The 23,871-nt window shown below is 51.2% G+C and overlaps 1 protein-coding gene across 3 annotated transcripts in view; it reads right to left on the minus strand.

The window, feature by feature from the left end:
• Nucleotides 1–7,893: 7,893 nt before the first annotated feature.
• The window catches only part of LOC144724413 (SUN domain-containing ossification factor-like), a 79,908-nt gene continuing 63,930 nt past the window's right edge, over nucleotides 7,894–23,871 (minus strand). For all 3 annotated transcript variants that reach the window (XM_078603525.1, XM_078603527.1, XM_078603524.1), the window contains 10 exons: nucleotides 23,184–23,273; nucleotides 21,552–21,618; nucleotides 20,127–21,431; nucleotides 18,991–19,242; nucleotides 17,537–17,624; nucleotides 16,873–16,977; nucleotides 15,706–15,869; nucleotides 14,286–14,374; nucleotides 13,683–13,738; nucleotides 7,894–12,875 (listed from right to left, as the gene is read on the minus strand). In XM_078603525.1, coding sequence (XP_078459651.1) covers nucleotides 12,300–12,875; nucleotides 13,683–13,738; nucleotides 14,286–14,374; nucleotides 15,706–15,869; nucleotides 16,873–16,977; nucleotides 17,537–17,624; nucleotides 18,991–19,242; nucleotides 20,127–21,431; nucleotides 21,552–21,618; nucleotides 23,184–23,273 — 2,792 coding nt within the window. In that variant the 3' untranslated portion in view covers nucleotides 7,894–12,299. The remainder of the gene's footprint in view (nucleotides 12,876–13,682; nucleotides 13,739–14,285; nucleotides 14,375–15,705; nucleotides 15,870–16,872; nucleotides 16,978–17,536; nucleotides 17,625–18,990; nucleotides 19,243–20,126; nucleotides 21,432–21,551; nucleotides 21,619–23,183; nucleotides 23,274–23,871) is intronic.

Below are 23,871 nucleotides of genomic sequence, written 5' to 3' on the forward strand. Positions count from 1 at the left end.
ACTACTGTGGTGTGTGAACATTGCCACTGGGGAGACAAAGGCGGCCGGGCGTGGTGGATCCAAGTCCCGGGCGAAGCTGGGTAGTAAAGCTAGTACCTAATAAATGAAACTGAATTGGCTGTGCCCGTGCCAGTTTTCGTTGTTATCTCGTGCTGTGAAGCCAATCCAGGCTGGGCAAAGAAACGGTCTAACAGTGTCCCCTGCTGGTTAGAAATAGCTTCGTATATCGAGTATCGGTGGATTCATAATAATACATTCATATATGCTGCGTGTAAAAAAAGTATAATGCAAACTTAAGAGGATCAAGTTAATTTTAAAATGCACCGTCTTAAATTAATTTGATTACGAAACTTCAAATTTCTTTGATGAAGACAAAAAACGCTTCCTATGTCATAACATTTAGATGTTGAGATATTTTAAATGTGCATACGTCCACCTATCGCACACACTTTGGAGATAAAGGACAAACTATAAAGGTTGATGGATCACAGATTTATGAAATGACCAAACCCACCGCCAAATGGCAGAACAGCACGTGGGTTCATGGACCCGGCTTTGGGACTTTCGCACAATGACCTCATACGTGGCTTATTTCGTCACTTAACACTGACAATGGCTGTGTAACGGCACATTCTAAAGTTTATTGTGACAAAAGTGACATTGAAATGAATAATTTTTGTTAAACAATTCATTAAAGTTGCAGCTCATTTCTATTAACACTAAATACATTTTACACTCTCGAGATAAGTAGCACAGAATCTTTTTTATTATATTTGACAATCAGATTGTTTTCGGGCTTTGGAATTATTAACATTGCCTACAAATGTATGTATGTGTAATAAACGACTGGACCACGATGTCTGTCCCAGTGTCCTTTATTATTCGGTTCGTGCTGTACACCCACACGGCTGTCTTTACTCTGTAGCTTCTCCACGGTGCTGACTCCAATGTCGGCCCGATCCACAACAGCAGCTCTGCTGCTGTTTCTCTCACACAGCCCCCCTTGGCTGTACTCTCTGCTGCTCTTCTCCCTCCGCAGCCCTCACAGCTTCTTGCTCTCTCTCTCTCTCTCCGCAGCTCCTCCTGGCAGCCACACCGCTGCCTCTAACAAGCAACCCCCTCTCTCTCTCTCTCCGCAGCTCCTCCTGGCAGCCACACCGCTGCCTCTAACACGCAGCCCTCCTGGCTGTCTCCTCCCCAGCTGCACACCACTCCGCAGCTTCCTCTTATCTTCGGGGTTGGCTCCCGATCGCCGTCGGCGCCCCCCCTCTCCACACTTGCCCGCGTGGCCTCACTCTTTTCCGCTCACACCCCGACTACTTTCCCCTTCCGGTTTACCCGCTTAAAGCCCCGAACCTTACCCCCACGTCACATGACTCCACCCCCCGTGACGTCACCTCCGGAAGGTCGCTTACGCCCGCATTACACCACCCTCCCCCGTAGAAAAATCCCAGCCGACCTCGGCTGACCAATAGCAAATCGTAATGCGGCGAACCGAGCTTCCCCCCCTAAAGGACACTAAGCATATAATGTAACAACAAGAACAACAACAACGCAATGAACATCAACGATCGTACAAAAGCATGCAATAAATACAACTGTAAGAAAAAAATAACAAGACAGCAACAATCAACGAAACGTAAGCGATTTGGAACGTGTGCGGGTCGCCGGCCCGTCCCGGACGGTCGGCGGCCCACTCGCAGAACGGGAACGCGATGAAAGTCGAGGAATGACAGGGGGTAATCCCCCTGTCGCAGCTGGAAGTCCACCGACGTCCCGTGTCCCTAAAGAGTTAGTCTTGGGCTTGTCCTGTGACCGTGCCCGCAGCTGGGTCGGAAGGGCTGCAGGGCTCGAAGGTCCCGCAGACCTGGCAGGCGTCCTCCGAGCAGGGCCCCTCGTCCCCCGCAATGTCACGGCCGGCCTGTCTGGAACAGGTACGACAGGCGCTCCAGCGAGATCAATGGACGCAGGCAGGGGAGAGTCAGCAGCAACAGACCCCGGCAAGGCAACATTGGGGGATGACGCATCATGTAAGGGAGCAACATATGGTTTCAAGCGCGACGTATGCACAACCCAGCGACGAGACCCAATCTGGACGCGTGCTGTCTGTGGGTTGGGAACCGCAATGAGGCGTACGGGACCATGCCAGGGTTTGTGCAATTTCGGCGAGGTCCCCGGACGTACCTGTGGACAATGAAGCCAGGCTAGGTCCCCAACCTTCCAAGGGCACTCCCCCTCAGACCGTCGCGCATATCGCTCGTTCCGGGCCTGGGCTTTGGCCGTAGCCACGCGGGCATTCTCCCGCGCCTCCGTGACTCGGCGAACCGTGTCCTGAATGTATTCAGGAAGTGGTTTACGAGGTCCCTTCACCCCAGTTCCCAATTGCACATCCACCGGCGGCACGTTTTCCCGACCATACATAAGGTAAAACGGCGAATATCCTGTAGCCGCATGAGGCGTCATCCTGTACGCCGAAAGCACCCCGGGGATGTGCAGATCCCAATCTGATTGTTGTTCACTCACGGTATGGCAAAGCATGGCAGACAACGTCCTGTTCAGCCGTTCAACCATACCATCCGTCTGCGGATGGTATGGGGATGTCCGTACTTTCTTAGTCCCAAGGCCCGCGCACACTTCCGCCAATAATTTAGAAGAGAAATTCCTGCCCTGGTCCGTGAGGAGTCTCTCAGGCGCCCCCTTATCCATAATATACCCAAACAAAAAGGCGTCGGTAATGGCCGCGGCCGACTGATCGGGCAACGGCCAGGCCATCGGCCAACGGGAGAGGTACTCAACCCCTACCAGCAAATATTTATTACCCCTCGCCGATGGTGGAAAAGGTCCCAATATGTCCAGCGCCACCAATTCATTGACTCGAGACACCTGAATCGACTGGAGAGGCGGCACGTAAGGATGTTTCGGCGGCTTACGTTGTGCACACGCAGGGCACGCGCGCACGTGCCCTACGACATCTGTCGCCATGCCGTGCCAAAAATAATGACGTTGCAACGTCAACAAGGTCTTCTGCACCCCTAAATGTAAGAGAGTGTCACAATGGAGGGTTCTAATCAACTCGAACCGCAAGGACGTTGGTACCACCAGGCGCCAACGTTCCTGGAACCCCTCCCGCCACATAAGCAGACCATCTCGGAGAGCGGTTTGCGGCCCCACAGCCGTACTCGGACTCCCATTGTCCTTAGCAGACCGCTTCCGCAAGGACACCAATGACTCATCCATCATCTGTTCCCGGATCCAGACAGACCGCGGCAGATTCAAAACCCCGTCAGCCGGTCCCGGTTCCATCGGAGTGTCCGACTTCTCGACGGCCAACGTGAGCGGCTGAGGGGGGTTTGGAATCGGCGAACACCTATGCGTCCCCGACTCACATTTACAAGGGGCGCGCCGCGGTAATCTGGAAAGTGCGTCAGCGTTCGCATGGCGCACTCCCTTCCGATGTTGAATTTGGAAGGAAAATTCCTGTAGCGTGTCCAACCAACGTGCCAACTGTCCGGATGGCTGGTCAATTTTAAGGGCATATTGCAAGGCCGCATGATCCGTACGCACAATAAAAGAACGACCGTAGAGGTATGGTCGAAATTGCCGTAGGAAAAAAACAACCGCCAATAGTTCTCTGCGAGTGACACAGTAGCGGGTTTCCGCAGGAGACAAGACTCGGCTACCATACGCCACGACACGCTCTACACCCCCTTTAGACTGTGATAACACCGCCCCAATACCTGTGTCACTCGCGTCCGTATCAAGAATGAATGGGTGATCGAAATCGGGATAATCCAATGTTGGGGCCGTGGCCAATAGATCACGCAGACTCCGAAAGGCCGCCTCCTCCGGCTGTCCCCAAACAAACTTCCGTCCTTTACCCGTAAGGAGATGCAAAGGCCTCGCAATCGTCGCAAAACCCGGCACGAATCTTCGGTAATACGAGGCAAATCCCAAAAACCGCCGAACATCCCCCACGGTGGCCGGAGTCGGCCAATCCCGGACGCACGCCGTCTTTTCCGGATCCGTGGACACTCCCTCAGCGCTCACGATGTGCCCCAAATAGCGGACGGACCGTTGCAGTAGGTGACATTTCTTTGGTTTGAATTTCAATTTGGCAGAACGCATCCTCGTGAACACTGTCTCCAGCCGCGTCAAATGTTCATCGAATGTGCGGCTGAAGACAATGATATCGTCCAAATATATAAGACATGTCTCCCACTGCAACCCCGTCAAAACGAGCTCCATCAATCTTTGAAATGTAGCAGGGGCCGCATTCAATCCCATCGGGAGACAGTTGAATTGAAATAACCCCTGCGGCGTACGGAATGCGGTTTTCTCCCGTGAGGACTCGTCAAGGGGAAGCTGCCAAAATCCCGAAGAGAGGTCCAGTGTGGAAAAGAACTTAGCCCCCGACAATGCGTCGAGGGAGTCATCCATACGCGGCAGGGGGTACGCATCTGCCACCGATATCTTATTCAATTTGCGGAAATCAACACAAAATCGCAATTTGCCATCCTTCTTCTTAACCAAGACGACTGGAGCGCCCCATGGGCTGTTAGATGGCGATATAATGTCCGCAGCCAACATGTCTTCCACTGCCCCCCGTACGTGTTCTCGCTCCGCAGGACTCATCCGATGCGAATTTAATCGAATAGGGGCAGCATCGCCCGTCTCAATGTGATGGTAAAGCAAGGAAGTGCGGCCCAAATCCAAATCATCGGAGCTGAACACGTCGGAATATGTCAACAACAATTTACGCAGCGCACCACGTTGCTCCATGGACAGGGAAGAATTTTCGTCACATAATTGAGCAACCCAACGATCATCCGAACTCCTTGGCTCGGAAACCCCAGCAACAACTCCCCGGCTATGTGGACAATCATGGGTCGCAAACGCCGTAGTGGCATGTGCCACAACCGTACCGGCCGGGACACGGACGTTTTCTCCCCCCGCATTAAGCACCTGTAAAAACGGTAATTGATCCGGCCAGACGATGGTCTGTGCCCCCACTAACGCCAACCCGGTTGTTATCGTGGCGGACGGTGACAACAAGACCCCTACTGCTCCTAGCCGATCAGGCAGGGGCTTCCGATACCGCAAGGGTATAAGCATCTGTGTACCAGGTGGGATGTCCACAGATGCGACGGACAGCGCCTGCACTTGTACGGCCGAAGCAGGTCGCCCCCAGGGCGACGGCAGAAACGAGATTTGACGGCCCCCCGGCAGTTCAATACAATTCTCATTGATTTTGATCAAAATGGGCATCTTAGCCAAAAAATCGGTGCCTAACAAACAAGGAACCGCCAAAGATCTCGATATCAACACAACACCCGAGGCCGACACATCCCCAATAGATATCTTAGCATCCACCTGACCCACGATACCCATGCTACCCCCGTTCGCAGCGACGCACGACCCATAAACCGGACGCACAGCCCGCGACGGAATGCCCAACAGATGGAAAATGACATCCGATAAAATAGTCGCAGACGCGCCCGAGTCGACCAAAATGCGCACGTCCACACCTTGTATGGACCCCGGTACAGTGGACGAACCCGTAGCGGCCGCGACAACTCTCCGTGCCAATTTGCGCCACTGCGTAACTGAATGACAAGGCCCCGTCGATGGCCTTTCTTTAACAACAACAATAGGATCGCGCAACACAGGTGGTGGGTGAGGTGGAAAGCCTTGCCGAGTGTCTGGTGCGTGCCGACATGCCTGTTTCGGAGGATCTTTAGCCGACTTGACCGGTGCCGAGGCCTCCTGCTGCGGCGGAGCCGGGAAGCGGGCCCAGCAGTCTCTGGCGTAGTGGCCCCTACGCCCGCAGCGGAAACATTCGGCCTCGTTGCGCCGAAGCGCAGGCCTCGCCTCCTGACGGCCTCGTTCTGGTAGCACCGCGCGCGGTCTCGGCCCGCCGCGTCCCGTCCATGGAGCGGAGGCAGCCGTCAGTTGTTGAGGGCCCCGGTCATCCGGAACATAGACGGCCTGCGCAGGGTTCCACCCCAGCGCCTCCTCTTCTTTGACGGGCTCCCCCGTCCACGCCGTCACTTGTTTCCAGCGACGGAGGTTGAATTGCGCATCGAGACACTTAGCAGCCATCCGGGAAGTTAGCTTCTCATGCCCACACACAGGCATGGGGATCCCTAGATCCCGAGACAGCTCCAACATTTTCCCTAATATGAGAGGCTCCAGCAGGTCCTGTGGCGTCTCAGGATAAGCTGCCATGGCCAGCTCCAGCACCGCACCCCTGAACGCCACGGGCGACTCCTCTGGTGCTCGTTGTCGTTGAGCGAATCGCCGATGCGCATCATCTGGTGGCTCATAAGCATCGGCCATTTCTTGAAAAACACCACATAAAGTTGCCTTCTTATCGGTCGCTATGGAACGGAAGAATCGGACAGATTCGTCGTCCAGGAGAGTCGGCAACACCTCCAAAGCCTCCGCATCGGTCCATCTTGCTGTGCGTACCGCCGCCAAGAAGCGGCAGGCGAACGCGCTCCAGTCCCCACCGACGGAAAATTCTTTAACTGTTGTAAGGTGGCGACTCCGACTCCTCTTCCCGCCGTCTTCCAATGGTGGTGGTTGTGATGGCAAATTCAAAATGGCGTCGGCCCGCGGCGTGGCCAAGATGGCGGTTTGGCGCCACGGAGCGCGCAAAATGGCGGCCTCTTGCCGCGTGGGCAATGGCGGCGGCAGGACAGGCAACGTGGCGGCCCGCGGAGCACCACTTGCATCATCCATCGTCCCTGGCGCGACGAGATGGCATAGATGCGCCAGGACGTCCTGAAGTGCCTCCAGTTGTACCGCCATCGCTTGCCATCGTTGATCCGCGTCTGATGATGTCGACGGACCCGCCACCGCGCCAACATCCTCCACACCCGTTCCCGTGGTCGCCTCAGCCTGGCTCTCCTCCACCACCCCAACAGGATCCGTGGTTGGAGGGAGTTCGTCGTCGTCGGACGAAGAAGCCGATGCAGGCGCCGGATTAACTTTCTTCCTCACTTGTTTCGACATGCCGTTGCACTTCCGACACCAGTGTAATAAACGACTGGACCACGATGTCTGTCCCAGTGTCCTTTATTATTCGGTTCGTGCTGTACACCCACACGGCTGTCTTTACTCTGTAGCTTCTCCACGGTGCTGACTCCAATGTCGGCCCGATCCACAACAGCAGCTCCGCTGCTGTTTCTCTCACACAGCCCCCCTTGGCTGTACTCTCTGCTGCTCTTCTCCCTCCGCAGCCCTCACAGCTTCTTGCTCTCTCTCTCTCTCTCCGCAGCTCCTCCTGGCAGCCACACCGCTGCCTCTAACAAGCAGCCCCCTCTCTCTCTCTCTCCGCAGCTCCTCCTGGCAGCCACACCGCTGCCTCTAACACGCAGCCCTCCTGGCTGTCTCCTCCCCAGCTGCACACCACTCCGCAGCTTCCTCTTATCTTCGGGGTTGGCTCCCGATCGCCGTCGGCGCCCCCCCTCTCCACACTTGCCCGCGTGGCCTCACTCTTTTCCGCTCACACCCCGACTACTTTCCCCTTCCGGTTTACCCGCTTAAAGCCCCGAACCTTACCCCCACGTCACATGACTCCACCCCCCGTGACGTCACCTCCGGAAGGTCGCTTACGCCCGCATTACATATGCAAACAAAAGTGACGTGTCACATGGTACCACATTTGGCGGAAAAATTGCAGAAGTGATGTCATGTTTTCGGACCAACCAAAAACAAACAAAATTTCAGATCATCCAAAATTTCAGATCGAGGTCCGATTTTTGTTTCGTATTGGGGACACATCCCGAAAAGGGGGTTCACATTCCACAACATGAAAATCAACATGTTGGGATTGTGATGAGGGCATCCCTCGAAACCATCAACCCACAATAACAGGAAGAGCAGGCGCGCTGATTAAAACTTGTGTTTATTTAATCATCGCTTCCCACTCACAAAATGACCAAAAACACATGAACATTTTTTCTTTAAAATAAGGGAAGTCGTGTACATCACACCAGAAGGTATCATCACGCGGGGAACAATTCACAGTATCTCCTAAAACAATGGCACATTTGTGTTGCGGTCCAGGATCTCTCGACATTTAAAAAAAAAATCCTCGTCGAGCAAATGTGTCTAATTGTGTGCGCGTTAAGTAAAATACATTCAGTCCTCGGTTGTTTCGTTTGACGCAGCGTCAGGCGCCGACAGTAATGTAATGCACCTGTGCCTTGCCACAGATTACAGCTTCGTGATGAACTTGCTGACACTTCGCTGCAAGACAAACGCTTGGATTTCAAGGGAGGGCTGCAAGTGCAAAACGCACAAACGTACGTGACACGGGCGGTCAAAACTTCCAGGTCGAGAAACCACAGAAGGCCTACATAAATTCTCTTCCGGACTACAAATCCACGTGCGCACACCAGGCAGTTTCAAGTGCAATGGCCATTCTTTCCTCTGCGCAGAATCTTAAAGAGAATGCCAAGAGGTGAAGCCACGCAACACAGATGGCTCGATTGTTTTATTTTTCCCAATGGGTCACACCAACAACTCCTACAACGAAGTTACAAACGTAAACGTGAAATGTCCATCGTAAAAAAATAAATTAACCCACCCCCTAACCAAAAGTGGGAGAGATTTGTGTTGAATGTACACGAGACACGGTGACACGTGGCTCTGTAGTGCTGGTTCCAGGAGAGGTGTTACCAGAAGTGAGTATGAATTAAATAGAACGACACCACGTTACAAAACTGGTTGGAAAATATAACTGATAAGGAACAAGGTAAGTATGAAATGGGAAGAATGTTGCATTTAAGGATAAATAAAATAACATTATTCATTGTGTTAGTCTCCTACAAAAAAGACTGCATGCACTTCTTACAGGACTGAGGAGTGGTGGGGGTTTGTAGTTACAGTTCAGAGGAGCCACGACTTTCACTTTGGGGTTTCCAGTTGCATTGGACACACAAAAGCAGATTGGGTTGCATTAAATTACTGCAATCACATTCCAGTTTGTTCCAAAGATGGCTTTCACCATTCTTGATGGGCGAGGAGGAACATTTAAAAGGGATTTGTCCACCCGGTTTAATTAAAACCTATCTGGGTGCATTTTTGGGTCATAGCAGTACTGGCTGAACCAACTAGTTGTCCGCGGAGAGTTTGCATTAAACAATAAATACATAAATAAGAACCCAAGTGTGTGTGTGTTTGCTGCATTATGTACACTGCGTCGTGTGGACCTAAAGTGTACAACCGAGAAACTCATCAAGCATGAAAATTGACGCTCCAGACAAAGCCAATGCTGTTTAGACGTCAGGCAATTTAACATGGCCTTAATCTATCCATTTAAACCCCTTGCATCAATTGCTCTGTTCAATGGGTTGGGTTTGTTTCCACCTCTTGAGTGTTTAAAATGCCGAAAGTGTTGCTCCCTCTTCACGAGACTAGATTGGAGTAAGTGCTTCAGTTACACGTCTGAAACATCACACAACAGCTCATTACAACAGTCCCTCGAAACTTGGCTTTTTTGCGAGTGACATTAGTATCGACAATAATTACCGCTTCAGATTGTTACCCGGGAGAAGAAATGGAGGACGATGCAGAGTTGCAGGGGGTTTGTGCCGTTCGAGCTGTAGCACAAGAGGATGTCACCCTGTCCCTCGTTACGTCTGTGACTCCCATGCTCTACACCCATGCAATCCCATTTGTTTACGGACGTAAAAAAATAACGCAAAGAATGGGCACTGTCAATACCAAATGCGAAAGGGAGATGCAATGTAAAAAGCCCATGTTTGGCACGAGTTACAGGGGTGACCCAAACTGGCCAATCATATCCTGATCTCAGCTTTATCCCAAACTCTATCCTCAACCCTAACCCCCCACCCAGACACTTAACTTGCTCTCTCTCTCCACGTGGTTCCCCCACAACCTCCTTTTCACCGACGATCGCCTCTCACTTCAGCGGTGAAGAGTACAACGCAGAATTTTAGTGAGGAGAAAATAAGAGGAAAGATAAAAAGTCAAGCAGACATTTCTTAAGCATTCTTTCATAAATGTAACTTCACGAAAATAAAACCAGATGGCCGGCTCAACAACTGAAGTACGCTATCGTCCGTGCACACACACACATGCACACGCTAAATTAAAACACTGTAATAAAGCCTTAGTTTCTCAAACCTATGCCTTACAGCAACTCGGTTGCAGATAATGTTTTATCCTTTTAATCCCCGCTTCGCTCGATTGCACTTTGCATAAGAAACTAAGTATCGTATGCCCCTCATGTAAGTAAAAAAAAAACCCACCCAAGTATATAAAAGTGTGTTGCGTGTACGGATCTCTTGACGGGCAGCAATAAGTCACATTTCTAAAGCCTGGCTGACAAAACACTGCTCAAAAGGCAACGGTAGTATTGTTCCCTATCTGCGATGGACAGTTACGCTTATTACTATTGTATGGCATCATCGGATTCCCCATTCGTACCCTTGTATAGACCTCTACAAGTGAAACTGATGCAGCCTTGAGGGGGGGGGTGGAGGGGGGTGTTGCACAACTCGCGGAGATGGGGGTATCACGTCCATCGGTCGAAGATCCTCCCAAGTAAAATATCACCACCCCGACTAAGAACATACGAGCCTAAATATCACCGCTGTCATCACCTTCCTCAATGACCCACGGCGTTTCGAGTTGGTGCAGCTTCGTAAAAAAGTCCATGAGAGAGACTGTATATGAACAAAAATCAGTACAGTACTGACACTTTGCCCTACCGCCACTAACAAAAGTTCAATGTAACCAACTCGGCTCACAGCCGTGCGTCCAAACAGTCTTGTTGATGAACAGTCCATGGCTCGGCGCAGGAAGCCTAGACTAACGAATGCAAAAAGACAGTGGAGAAAAGCACTTTCAACTGTGGCAGGAGCAATCAGGTTAAGAGTTCGTAAGAAACGCGTTTTGGTGCCGGGCCTTATGACATTCTTCACGAAGGATGCGCAACACCTTCCCTTTCCACGTCCGCGGTGGTGCCACACATTGGGGTGGGCCTGGCGAGGGCTCCATTCAAGCATCACGAGTGAGAGGCGCGATGGGGGGGGGGGTGCAAAGGTCGTCGTGAAAGGAGACGGACCCCAGACGTGGTTCACAGTTGAAGATCTGCACGAGCTTCCGGTCACAAACGTCGCCCCTTTCCCTGCGCGTCAGAGGTCCGGTGTCGGAGCATCCGTGGCGCAGTGACGCGACTGTAAACAGCGGCGATGCAGTACAACGTCGAACATCAACGTCGAGCACTGTCTATTGGGATTACATTCCTGCGTAAAAATACGGTACGTGTCACCCTGGGGATAAAGTATTGGATGGCACTGCACGACTTTATAGACCTCTTCAGTTTTCTAGAGAAGGCGAGTTTGCTCGTGCTTACGAATGACAGTGCAGGGCTGCCGTCTCTGGACGCTTCACAACTGGGAGGCATGGCTCAGCAACCCAAACTACACACTCGATGCAGTCCACTCTGTACCTCGAAAGCCAGATTTACAGCGCTCAAGGCTGCGTGGCTGAAATAAGAGTACAATTAAATACTTGTTGGCTCCTGCCTCATTTAGGATCAGTCACAATGAGTAGTTGGGCTGAAAGCCTCTCTCTTCGATTGAAAGGTTGCAAGGCAAACAAGCTTGAGTGTTGTAAAATCTTCCGGTAGAGCTCTGTGCTTGAAGAACCTTCATTGAAATTGGAGCTTAGCATAGATCAGTATTATTCTTGGCAAATACTTCCGAGTGTCACAGTGTCGCCTCCACCACACGACGAAGACCATCAAAGACAGAGTCTCGCTGACGCAATTGTTGTTACCGTAGTGCCCCATCATGCGTGGTCTGCATTGTAAATTTCAGTCAACCCCCAACTCACCGTAAATGTATGGAGGTGGGCACAGCTTCCCATTCTTCACTGTTTCAGTCACTTCCAAGAAGACATGTGAGGGCGAGCTGAATAAGTGTCGAGTCTCGTAGCGTTAATAATATTGGTGTGCTCGCAACAGCACAGCAAAACCTATTTCAGCTCATTTGTAGGGTTAGACCATTGTTCTTTTGTTTTGGTAACGGGACGCCACGGTAATTGACTCCATGAACTTGGGATCCTGCGACACTGCGGCACTTAACAACGTTACCCGCTGCGTCTCCCAGCGCCAACGCCATCCGCCCGCACCCAGAAAACCATCAGCGCAACGCATTGGCTTCATTGGTTCATTTCGAAAAACATTCCTTTCGCTTTTGAACGCTTCCAGCACCCTGCCCCGCTTGCCCCCCCTTCGCCCATCCTCCTCCGCGGTCATGCGGTCACGAGCGCATGGGTACTGTCACGACGCCCACCGTCTCCACGGGGAACTTTCTCGGAGGCGGCTTCCGCACGCAGTCACCGCTGGCGCGCAGGCTCGGTAAAGAGCCCGAGCGGCGACGCAGCAGGCTGCTGACGAGCACGCCGTGCTCCCTCGCACCGCCACCGCTGCCCGCGGCGCAGCACGCCCGCGATCGCTTCCTCCTGGGCATTCCCCGCTCCTCGCCGCCGCCGCCGCGAGGCCGCCCGTTCACCGCTAGCTTCACCATCTGCGTGCAGGCAGAAGAGGAGGCGGAGGAGGAGGAGGTGCAGGAGGAGGAGCCGCCGCACGCGGAGCCCGGCGGTTGCGACAGTCGTGGTTCGTGCCCCGCGAGCGACGGGGGACGCCCGCCAGAGCTGCTGAAGAGAACGCCTGCGCTCGACTCACCGGCACCCGACATGCCGGCGTTCGACACACCGTTAGGCACGAGTGCACCGTTCAGCTTGTGGTGGCTGCCCTTGTCCAATAATGCCCGGTCTTCGGGATCGACGCTGGGCGCGTCCGACTTTTCCGTTTTGCATGGCTTGGCTCTTTTCCTCTGCAAGGGGGGAGACGACATCAAAAGCAATATTTGTGAATAAAAAAAATCAATCAGTGCTCGAGGCTAGATACTGCACGTTGTGTGACAATTAATAAATGCAACACACAAATAGAGGCGCGGCGAGTTGAATCGTACAAATAAGTTGTACATTTTTATATGCTTACGGTAACTGCTTTTTGTGTTTAGTGTGTTGTCCTTCCCCCGCACCTCCGATTAGCACGGTTGGCTACATATGGTGCGAAAGAAGTTAATCATACATACAACTGATGTACAAGCGTGTATGGCCAAGTGAAGCGTTGGGTTAGGAAATGTGAATTACAATCCAAAGGTTTACAAGTTCAAATCTCAGTCAGGGATCAACTTTGCACATTGTTCTTTCAAAGCCATAAAAAGTAGTGCCACTTTCTGGGAAGACAATAGTGGCTGACATTTGTTACGTACCAGCAACGTTAAAGCTGTTCAAACCCTAGCTGGGGATTGACTTAGCCCAACCTCCCTCTGGAATCAATAAAACTAGCCTCCAACTTTGTGAAAAGTCAGCAGTGGTTGTCCTATGAAACGACTTTTCCACATGTATGTACGTATGTATGTGGTCCTTCTTTCACACCGTACGTAGCCAACCGTGCTAATCGGAGGTGGAATTTCTACTCGTGCATATAAGCAGTCAAGAAAAGATAATTTGCCCAACTCCCCCATTAGCTTGCAAACCTCTGATTAGGTCAGTACAAATTAAGTGCATTGTTTTTTATATTTAGGTGAACTGCTTTGTGTGGACATGAAAGGCAATGCAGGGTGCCACCTTACCTTTTTATGGTCCTGAAGAAACTGCAGCGGCTCCACGATGTACAGGTCATTGAGCACTGCGAGACAGGACAAGGCTGGCGTTAGCGGCGACGCTCGCACATCTCCGGTAACTAAAGCACGCGGCTGCTTGACGCTGCTTGACGATGCCTGTAGGATGCAGCCCCCCCAAGCCGGTGCACGGTGAATGTAAGTCTGAACAGGCTAAAGTCAACAACTACATAAATGAATAAATAAAATTTTCATTAAGACAGTGGAGCTGGTCAGGTGACTTGGGGATCCCATGATGCATCATGTGTCAGGGACACGGAACTGAAGCCATGAAAATTCTGGGTTTGACTTCATTTGACAGCAATTTGTGATTAAAACAGGATGTCAAGTGTATCGTGCTTACGGTCACATTCTGGTTCCCTGACTGCATAAAGTAATCACCTTCATCACTTACTCGGTGCGATACATCTCTTGAGGACTTAAGCATAAGTCAACCGACGGAACAACAAATTCCCTTTGCAGAGCACATCAATTAGACGCGGGAATCCAACCACAGCAAGTTGAAAACAAACCAAGCGGCATGTCGCCAAGCGGCAGCGACCCGCACGGCCTCACCTGGCGACCTCGTGAGCTGCAACGACCTGGAGCGGGTGACGCCGTTGGGGTGGAACGGAAGCTTGGTGCTGCCGCAGGTCATGAGGCACCTGCGGGGGCGGCACGGGAGCGCACCGCGTGAGCGCACGCAGCCAACACCACGCGCAACGTGGCGACGAGATGGAATTACGACTCGTGGTTTTTTATTGTTGTGTATTACGAAGTGGCAGGTCATATCGACGCCACTGGCCCGGCAGGACAGCGGATGTCTCTAATCCAGCACTGTTGTCGGGTCACACTGAACGCGTTTGTGATATACGCATACGCGACCTGCTGGCCGATAAGGACTGTAAACCAAGCGTAATACGGCGAATGGGCTGCAGACTTGTACATATGCATATTGGAGTGTTACCCCCACAAATGTGTGATTGGTTTTCCCTTCCGCACGCTCAACACTCGTTAAAGGACTTGACCAAACATCTTGTGAAGAAACGTCCTGCATAAAATGTCTTTATGGGTCAGAAAGTCCAAAGGTTCTCATGACCATGTTTTGTTCACAGCCCTGAGCTAGTGCTGGTAATTCTCCATTACTTTCGCAGGGGACGACTCTATCCACTGGGAAAAAACACTTTTCTGGGGAAAGTGAAAGTATTATAATGATGCACGTCTACTGCGCTCGCCCAAGCCTTTGCATAGTCTGCACACCGACTATAATTGCGTGTGTGTGGCCAGAGACCTTGGCACTTGCAGCATCGGATTAAGTTCATGGCAGCTCGGGTTTGTTAGAGTTTTGGACCCCCTAATTGTATATTCCATTCCTACTGTTTTACTGCCAACCATGCCTGATACTAAACTCCCCATTGTTGCTTACCATGGTTATTTAATTTCTGCTATTTAAAGGTGAGCTAATTGTAAAGCTAAATTAAATTTAAAATGAAAACTATTTTAATTTCGGCATATGACAAAAGTAACACTGTGGATTTAATTCGCCAAATTTTCATTTGCATTTGTCGTAGAGCTGAGCCGTGAGCGAAGGGAGGCCGGTACCCATGGCCATTCGCTGCACGTACATCAGTTCATTTATAGAATGTTCCTTTACTACCCCTCTTCCCCCCTTATGAACATTTTCACTCACCCCACCCACCCGCCCCTACGCAGGGTCCCCACTTGGTCGGGGCACCATGCCCTCGTGTACCTCTTCTATTACCGCCCTCGACGCGCCGCTCGGGAATTCCCGTCGATTTCTTTGCACCTCGCCTATCGAACAGCGACTCACTGTACCGGGGCCCGCGTTTTTGTTGCAATAAAAAAAAGTACTTTATAATTTTTTGGGGGGAGGGAGGGGGGGGTTGGGGAGCCCTCAAAATCCGACGCCCTGGAATGCAGGTCCTAAAGCCCCCGCATTGAATCCGACGCCGGACCGAACCCGTGCTGCGCTCACTGTGTATCGGGGTAGGATCCGCAGAGGCTGCCGTCGCCATAGGCGACATTCGCGGTGCTCTTGGTGGGCGCTCGGGGCCGCCGGCAGCGCTGCCAGCAGAGCACGAACACCAGCAGCACGCAGACCATCTCGGAGATGAGCAGCGACACGTCGCGCTCCGACACCTGCCGACGCAAACCACGCCACGCCCCCCGTCAGCGGAGAGCCTCGCGTCCCACCGCCAGGCACACGCCGGCTTGGCGAAAGAAAGTAGCCAGTTTAAAAGAGCACATCCATTGTGATTTGTCCGCCGCTGAATGTCGCCATGTCTATCAAATTCTTAAAATGCAACATTGCATTAAGCTCCTGTAAGTGAGCTGATTTGATTGCTGCTGGTGGAGGGTAGTTGAGCTACAACCGGCGCCAAACTTTAAACTGCAGCTTTCAAACCACTACACTCTTTATTTGCCCTGGTTCTCCTTCGTCGCTTATTCAAAGTTACATTTGATCGAGAGGTAATTTCCAACGAGCCCAGCTACCACTGGCTATAAAGTTACCCCAGCTGAACAGAATGTATCTATCTGCGTGAGTAAACAAACATTGGCGGATGTTCATCTTTGTTGGTGGCCCTAAGCCAGAAAATTAACCACATTCTTGTGGAGGGAAATAGTTTCAGATAAAGTGAGTTTCCCCCATGTCTGCCTTGCGAAATATGTCCTGAATCTCAATCGGCTGTCACCTGGTTCAACAGACGTAGATATTTGAATACTAATTTCTAGACAGCGACACGCAAGCAGAATGAATCAAAGCCTCTCTTGACTCGTGCACCACTGGCAACACTCACCATATTTTCACGGACCACCAACTCCAAAACATTTATTTATTCAAAATTAAAACTACCCTATCTGCATCAATTCCCCAGATGACTTCCCACAACCTTGCGGATCACAGGTTTGGAAGCACTGCTGTAGTGAATATATTTACGGGTAATATTATGCCCCACTCTACGTGACATAACCCGCCGTGAAAGTGATTCCAACCTGAACGGTTGTAGGCTGGGTTCATGCTGGACATGCTGATGCGTCTATTCGACCTTTCATCCATAAGACGCAAATGTATGCATACTTAGCAATCGGAACAGGCATTCTTCTCTTGACACGCACACCGCTCGCTCACGCCATGCATTACCTTTGCCTGCAGAGTCTCGGTGGCCTGGCTGAGGTTGTTGATCAGGTCCGACAGATTCCCCAGCTGCACCTGCATCTGGTTGATGGTCTCCGACTGTCTCTTGTCCTAATGCAATAGCAACGGCAGCACAAAAAGATGGGGCCTTAGCGGTTGGCTCCATGGTGATCCCGGCACCCCAGCGAGCTCCAAAAACCTGACAGCGTCTAAAAGCGGTTACCGCCCAATACCAGCAGACTTCCACGTGTGTGTGTATGCGTGCATATCAGCAGTATGCCCGCAAGTTAACCGGCAGGAAAGTGGGGTGGCAATGCCACTGGTTCAACTGCTTGTGAATAGAGAAGTGACATGATCAAAGATAGAACTAGTTGAGTGAGGATGTTCCAAACCAGTTTTAATTAGCGGCACGTATGTATGTAGAACTTCTTCCGCACTGTACGTAGCCAACCGTGCTCATGTGAGGCGCGGGGGAAGGACAACAAGCTACACACAAAAAGCAGTTCTAAAGAAATTAGTTGTAAATGTTCAGTTTTCAGACGATTCTAAGTTTCTGCTGATTTAAGCCGGCTTAAGCTTACATGGGGATATAAGAGGAGGTACGGTTTACAGTTCCCCCATTACGGAGCATTGAAGAAATGCTGCCCTGGTAATTCACTAATGTGCTGACCTGCTCCTCTGCAAGGCGAGAGGTGTTCTGTAACTTGATGATGGTCTTATTGAAAGCTTTCTGCATCTCCTCCATCTGCTTGCGATACCTGCGGAATGGAAGCACGGAACACACGCGACTATGTTTGAAGAAGGAAATGCACCGTTAACCTGCGAGAGTCAACTGCCAGACAGCCCATCGACGGGCGTGGCCTCTGCATTAATGGAGACGTAGATAAACGTGGCTATATAAAGTAAAATTTTTTTGAAATATGACTACTCGTAGAGTACCCGTTGCTATGCAATGGAATATGAGACAGCTCTCATTTTCGTGCTTGCCTCTTAATCCTGTACCCGGAGCACTAAAAGTAATCTTCTTTTTTACGTAACAAAATGCCAAGATACTGTAATGTGTTGTGAGGTTTTTACATTCTCGAGGATTAAAAAATATTCTGGCAAAAAAATTACATGAACAGGAGCACGAATTTAAATGTAAAAGCAATGTGAAATGAATGGCAGTCTTCTGTATTCGTTATTTACACCTCTCCGCTGTTGCCATCTATTATGTTAACTACCTTGCCTGGTATACAGGTCATGGGTTCGATCCCGACCCCTGCTGTTCTCCTCGTGGTCACGTTGATTTTTCTCCAGGTCGTCCAGGATTTCCCTCCACATTCATAAACATGCATTGAGAGTATTTGGCTGCTATAAATTTCCACGTGATAAGCCACTTCGTTGAGCTATCATTTGTGGCCAGGTCGCTTTTGACAGAGCTATATAGCTCTTAGTTTTCAAAGATTAGTTTTCATAGGAGTATGATGTCAAATGTTCCAGTAGCCTTCTGTTGAGAATGTGGACAAAAGGAATTCTCCATAGGAATCCCACTGCTGCCTCTGTGCAGACGAGATTAAGCATAGCCTTCTTATCTTATAATTATAGAGAACACACAACGTACAGTTTTGTGAAAACTCTGCAGGGGCACTTTGTGACAGATATTCAAGATTACGGCATCGTGATAACAACAATGAAGAGGATGATGAGAATGACGAACCACGACTACGGTGACGGTGCAAACAATAACCGGGATGACGAACGAATTTTTATTATTTTCTAAATGTTGAAGACGATGATGACAATAATGATGTGTGGGGAAAAGGATGTGCAGTGTGAAGGATTGTCTACTGCAAGGTGCCTTGGGAGTGATTTTTCTATGAAAGATTATTCTTTACGATGACGAACACTGTGGTGATACCCACGATGACGATGAGGGTGTACACTCATAATTATGACCATGGTGATGATAACGACCATAGCGAGAATAATGATGACAATGGCAACGCTGCCTCCCTGCTCTCCTTCATAACGAAGGCAGCAGATCTCCCCAAGGGGGCATCAGTGTGTGGCTTCAGTGACGGCACGGGTGGTGCAGAAGCATAAGCGTGTAAGTCAGCGAGCGGGCGAGCGGGCGACGTCCACCTCTGGCTAAGCTCCTCCAGGTAGCGGCTGCTGAGCGACATGTTGACTTCGAGGGCCTTGATGCGATTGTTGAGACGCATGAACACAGACTCCTTCTGGCTCGAGCCGTGCACGAGACCGCCCGGAGCGAGCGCCACTTCGCCGGCGATGCTCGCCTCCGCGTAGAACTCCGACGCCGCGGCCGCGGCTGCAGCAGCGGCAGCAGCTGCGGCCGCAGCGGCTGTAGCGCCCACGGTAGTGGGAGGCGATGCCCTGGTTGGTGCGACAGCGCAGGCAGCCGCGGTGACGGTTCCGGTCAATGGATGGGTGGCGGGCGAGGCCGAGGTCATGCGCCAAGTCGGCGTTTGGTAAACAACGGCTTAGCAAATGAGAATAGTCGACATTCTAAGCGCGACTGTTCGTTGGTAACGGCAGTGTTTAATTGTTACGCGATGTCGTAGCAAGTTGTTCAAACAGTGAACTCAATCAACAGGGAGATATTTATATTTTAAGTAAATGGGAATAAAGCCGCCCCAATGTTACGTTAATTGACAGTAACGTAATTTTGCTGCATTTAATGAGATCAGATGGGGCTCGAATGAGAACAAAGTAATTTAAATATTGAGTACATGAGAAGAGCATCGTTCACTGCTATCAATTGAGGAGGGAATTGTTTAAATGTGATGTCATATGAGGACAGAGTTGCAAAGGAGGCATGAAGCTCAACATTCAATTATTATCATTCTCCTTTCAAAAGTAAAAGTGTCTCCTTGCTCAAATGAGCTTAGCGCAGTGTTCTCATGCTCTCTGGCCATCACCCAGCGGTGAATATTAAACATTTCCATGATGGAGTTCGGTCTCTACCATGGACAACCAATGATGACTTCCTACAAAGTAGTACCCATTATATGCTGCACAGATGATGGGCCCAGTCGATCCAGCCTAAGTATAGGAACTCGCAACCTTCCAATTGAGACGTTCTCTACGATTAGGATGTTAATGTAGCCTCAGACTTGCCAGTGATGACAACTTACTTTCGATTGCACTGTGTCGTCTTTGACACCTTCCAAAACCCTGCCTCGTTAACGAGTCTCCCAATCCCGAGGAGTCACAAAAATGATATCGAACAGAGTGAAGGTCGTCGCATCTGAACACACCTGCCATTTCCTGCTCCTTGTACTGCCGACTCCTCCACTGCGAGCAACTCTCCAGCTGGGGTGGACGCTGGAAGAGTCCTGTCGACGGTGTCCACTACCCTGTCTCCAACCGTCTCCAACGTCTCAAAATGCTGCGTGGGGGGCAGCACAGCCACCGCTTGCGTTGCTGTGTCACCCGTCTGTTGCTGCACCTGCTGCTGCACCAGCTGCTGCGCCTGCTGCTGAGTCTGCTGCTGAGTCTGCTGCTGCTTCGGAGGCGTCGGCTGAAGCGTCTGCGTCTGCGAGGGCTCCACAGGAATCGCCGCCACCGTCGCAGCCGTTGTCGCGTTCAACACCGCGCCCCCGTCGTTCGTCTCGGCCGCCCCCAACACGGAGGAGGCGGAGGAGGCGGCAGCTTGATCCTCGGACGTGTCCGGCGGCGATGCTTCGACTACAATCTCCGTGCCCGTGGGAGCCGCGGCGTTGTGTTCCGAGGCGTGGCTCGGAGTGACGTCCACCGCCTGCTGCTCCTGAGCGACGCCACGCTCCGATGAGGCCGCCGCCGACTTGGCGTCCTCCGCTTTGGCCTCGGCTCGAGGTCCCGCCGCCTCCATCGGTCTCTCTCCGCCGTCGCCGCCCGGGCTCCGCTCGGCCGGGGAGGACGGCCGCTCCGTGCCGGCCTCCGCGTAAGCGGCGGCGGGGTGGGGTGGCAGCAGACAGCGCTCGCCCAAGAGCTCCGAGCCCGAAGAGGTTTCCGACAAGTTCACCTCGCCGGCCTCGGGCAACGTCCCCGCATGCTCTGGCCCAGCGACGCGTGCGGTTGCCGCCGCCGCCGTCATCGAGTCCTCGTCGACGGCGTCGGGGGCGGGAGAGGCGGCGCTCTCTGGCGGCGCCGGAGGTCGTGGCGCCCGCCGCGTGTCTCGGTCCCGCCACGGGAGGCACACGCGCAGCGCCAGCTCGGGGAAGCGCGCAGCGCACGAGCGCCCGAGCGCCGCCCCCCCTCCCCCGCACAGCGTGCGCGTCTCCGCGTGAAGCCACGCCGCCCGCAGCTCCTCCAGCCAGGGGGACTGGTCCTCCTCGGGGCCCAGCTGCGTCACGATGCTCACCGGGGGCGCCAGCCCTGGTGGAGCGGGCGACTCCGCCAGTCCCACGGGCTCGCGTTCCTCGTCGCCGCCACCTTGGGTCTCGTGTTCGTCGACATCGTCTTCGCCCTCCAGGGGAACCACCACGGGGATCAGCGTGGGGGGGGGCGATTCCAACGAAGCGGTGTTGTTGGCGGCGTCCGTGACCGAACCGTTTTCCGTCCGGTTGCCCGCAGGTGGGACGCTGAAACGAAACGACACGTTGTCTTGGTCAGTGCGAGAGAAAGCCCTTCGAAGTTCTGCCTCGTATGTAATGTTGTTCTCAACGTCACATTGACGTGTTCATGCTTAAATTGTTACGTACGCAATTTCCACAGGCGGCGAGGTGGAGCTGTTTGCTGATGTCTCGTTGCTCAAGCTGCTGATGTTATCTAAAACATAACAAAAGAAAGCCACCATAAATACCACACACCACGATATATATATTTTTTACAAAGTATATATTGAAGACAGGAATAAAGTGTTTTGGCAGTCCTAATAAATGTCAAATTGGTTGCCAACATAACTATCAGCTTTGTATTTCATGGACCCAAAACCCAAAAATGTTACCTCCCTGTACCACAAAGTTGTAAAATTAAAGTGTAACGATATCCCTTCAAGCCCAGTAAAAGTGAATTACATAATAGTTTCAAATGAATTCCTTCATCCGAGTAATTCGCACAATTCACTTTTATTTGTCGTAGAATTAAATCACGACGACAAGGTGGCAATTGCGACTGCTCTGGCCCAAGGACAGGCGAAAGAACAAACCTAATGAAGAAAATTATAATACAAAGGCTTATAGAGTTACCGGTCAGGTGAATGCAAAGTGAGCCCCACCAGAGAGCACGAATATCACAGGAATGTATTTTCATTTGTCTCCGGGATAGCCTAGTGCAGTGGTTCCCAACCTGTACCCCGCGGATCAAGAGTGCTCCGTCAGGCCATGGGGAATGGTCAAGAGAGCTGTTGCAGATACTACAACTTGTTTCCACAACACACCGTATGTTTCAGCCATCTTATTGACCGATAACACCCTGATATATAGAGGACCGCAGAGCTTGGAGGGGGTGGAATTCGTGTGGCTGCCTTTTCATGTGGTTCTTACTCGTGCTTCCGAGTCGTTCCCTTTTCTTTTAGAGGGTTAGTGAATGCTGTGCGGCGGCACAGTAAAAGCATAAATTACATATTATCTAGCTATTTTATATACTTATATAGTTATTAACTTTTTTTACAATGCAAGTAACTAAGAAGCAACGTGCTTGTTTCATGGCATCAGCATTTTATAAGCACTGGTCGAGACGTTTGAATTTTCAAAAACACGCTACTACTGGTGCATGGTGGTCCAGGAAAATGCTCTGAGGGTTTGACATTGATCCGCAGGTGCAGAGGTTGGAGACCACTGGCCTAGTGTTGAGTACAACCGTCACTAAATCAGCTGTGCACAACGTCTATGCTTTTATACCCAACTGCAGCCACCCTGGGAATCTCTCGCAGAACGTTTCATCTGACATGAAGGGGGAAATCGCGGGACATCGCTGCAACATCATTTATTGGCAGGTAACACATGACGGTGTGGCAGCTTAACGGCACAAACCAAAACACTTTTACCCGTAACTTTATTGGATATAAACAATAATGCGCGTCAAATGTGTAAAGCCATAATATAGCTTGTAACGTTTGGAATGGCTCAATGAGTCGGGAATTTTTTTTTGTAGCATGGTCCTCCTTGGTAAGTTTTGTCCAATTAATTTGTCAATGGTGTTAAACCTGGATAAAGCCCATGCATGAGAATGGACAGCGTTAACGGTGCACACGCATCACGCAGCTGACCTGCACGCACAAATAGCTCCGACCAATCGCGTCTCTCTATTGCAACAAGGGACGGTGTGACTCTCAATGGGCTCTCGCTCCGTGAGCAATACTGTGGAATGGTCACATTTAACGGTGAACTCACCGCGGGGAAACGTGGAGGATTGCGACCCCTCCGCTTCGTTGCTTCCGCCGAGCACCTTGGCCGCAATGTTCACCATGCTGAGGATGGCATCTAAAAAGGAGGGGACACGCAAGCGGGAACGAAACTAAGGTCATCAAAATTCACACTCTCAACGGCCCTGTTATTATTTTTCATCGAGGGATGAAGAAAGTGGAAATGGTAGGAAATTTAAATCACAGCTTCACAAGGCAGGAAGGGGGCACACTTGTCACAGTGCCCATTACCAGCTTCAACGTGGGGTCTTCCACACTCAAAAAGCTGCTTGAAAATAAAACAAAGATATGGAAATTTAAGCCACATTATCCTTTTAAAAAGATGAAAACAAAGGTATTCATTAACACAATGTCTCTCCCCATTTGTGGACACCTTCATTGTGTTCCCCAGCCATCTGTTGCACATTGGTCTGGGTTGATTAAATATTAAATGCATGATAACAGCACTGTTCGAAGAGAATGGAATTGTAAAAACGTGATGCGACAGAAAAAGGAAGGTAATGTAAACATCAGCATTCAAATATTTCCAGTCTCTATTCAAACGTCATCTCTGTTGGCAGCCCTAAACCAGTTGTGGAAATCTACACTCCTGTGACAGGTACCAGACTCTCCACAGGACAATAACTATTCATTTCTCATAATACGATGCTCATTCT

This window comes from Lampetra planeri, chromosome 20, assembly GCF_965212315.1.
Source record: "Lampetra planeri chromosome 20, kcLamPlan1.2.h2, whole genome shotgun sequence".
Lineage (NCBI taxonomy): Eukaryota > Metazoa > Chordata > Hyperoartia > Petromyzontiformes > Petromyzontidae > Lampetra > Lampetra planeri.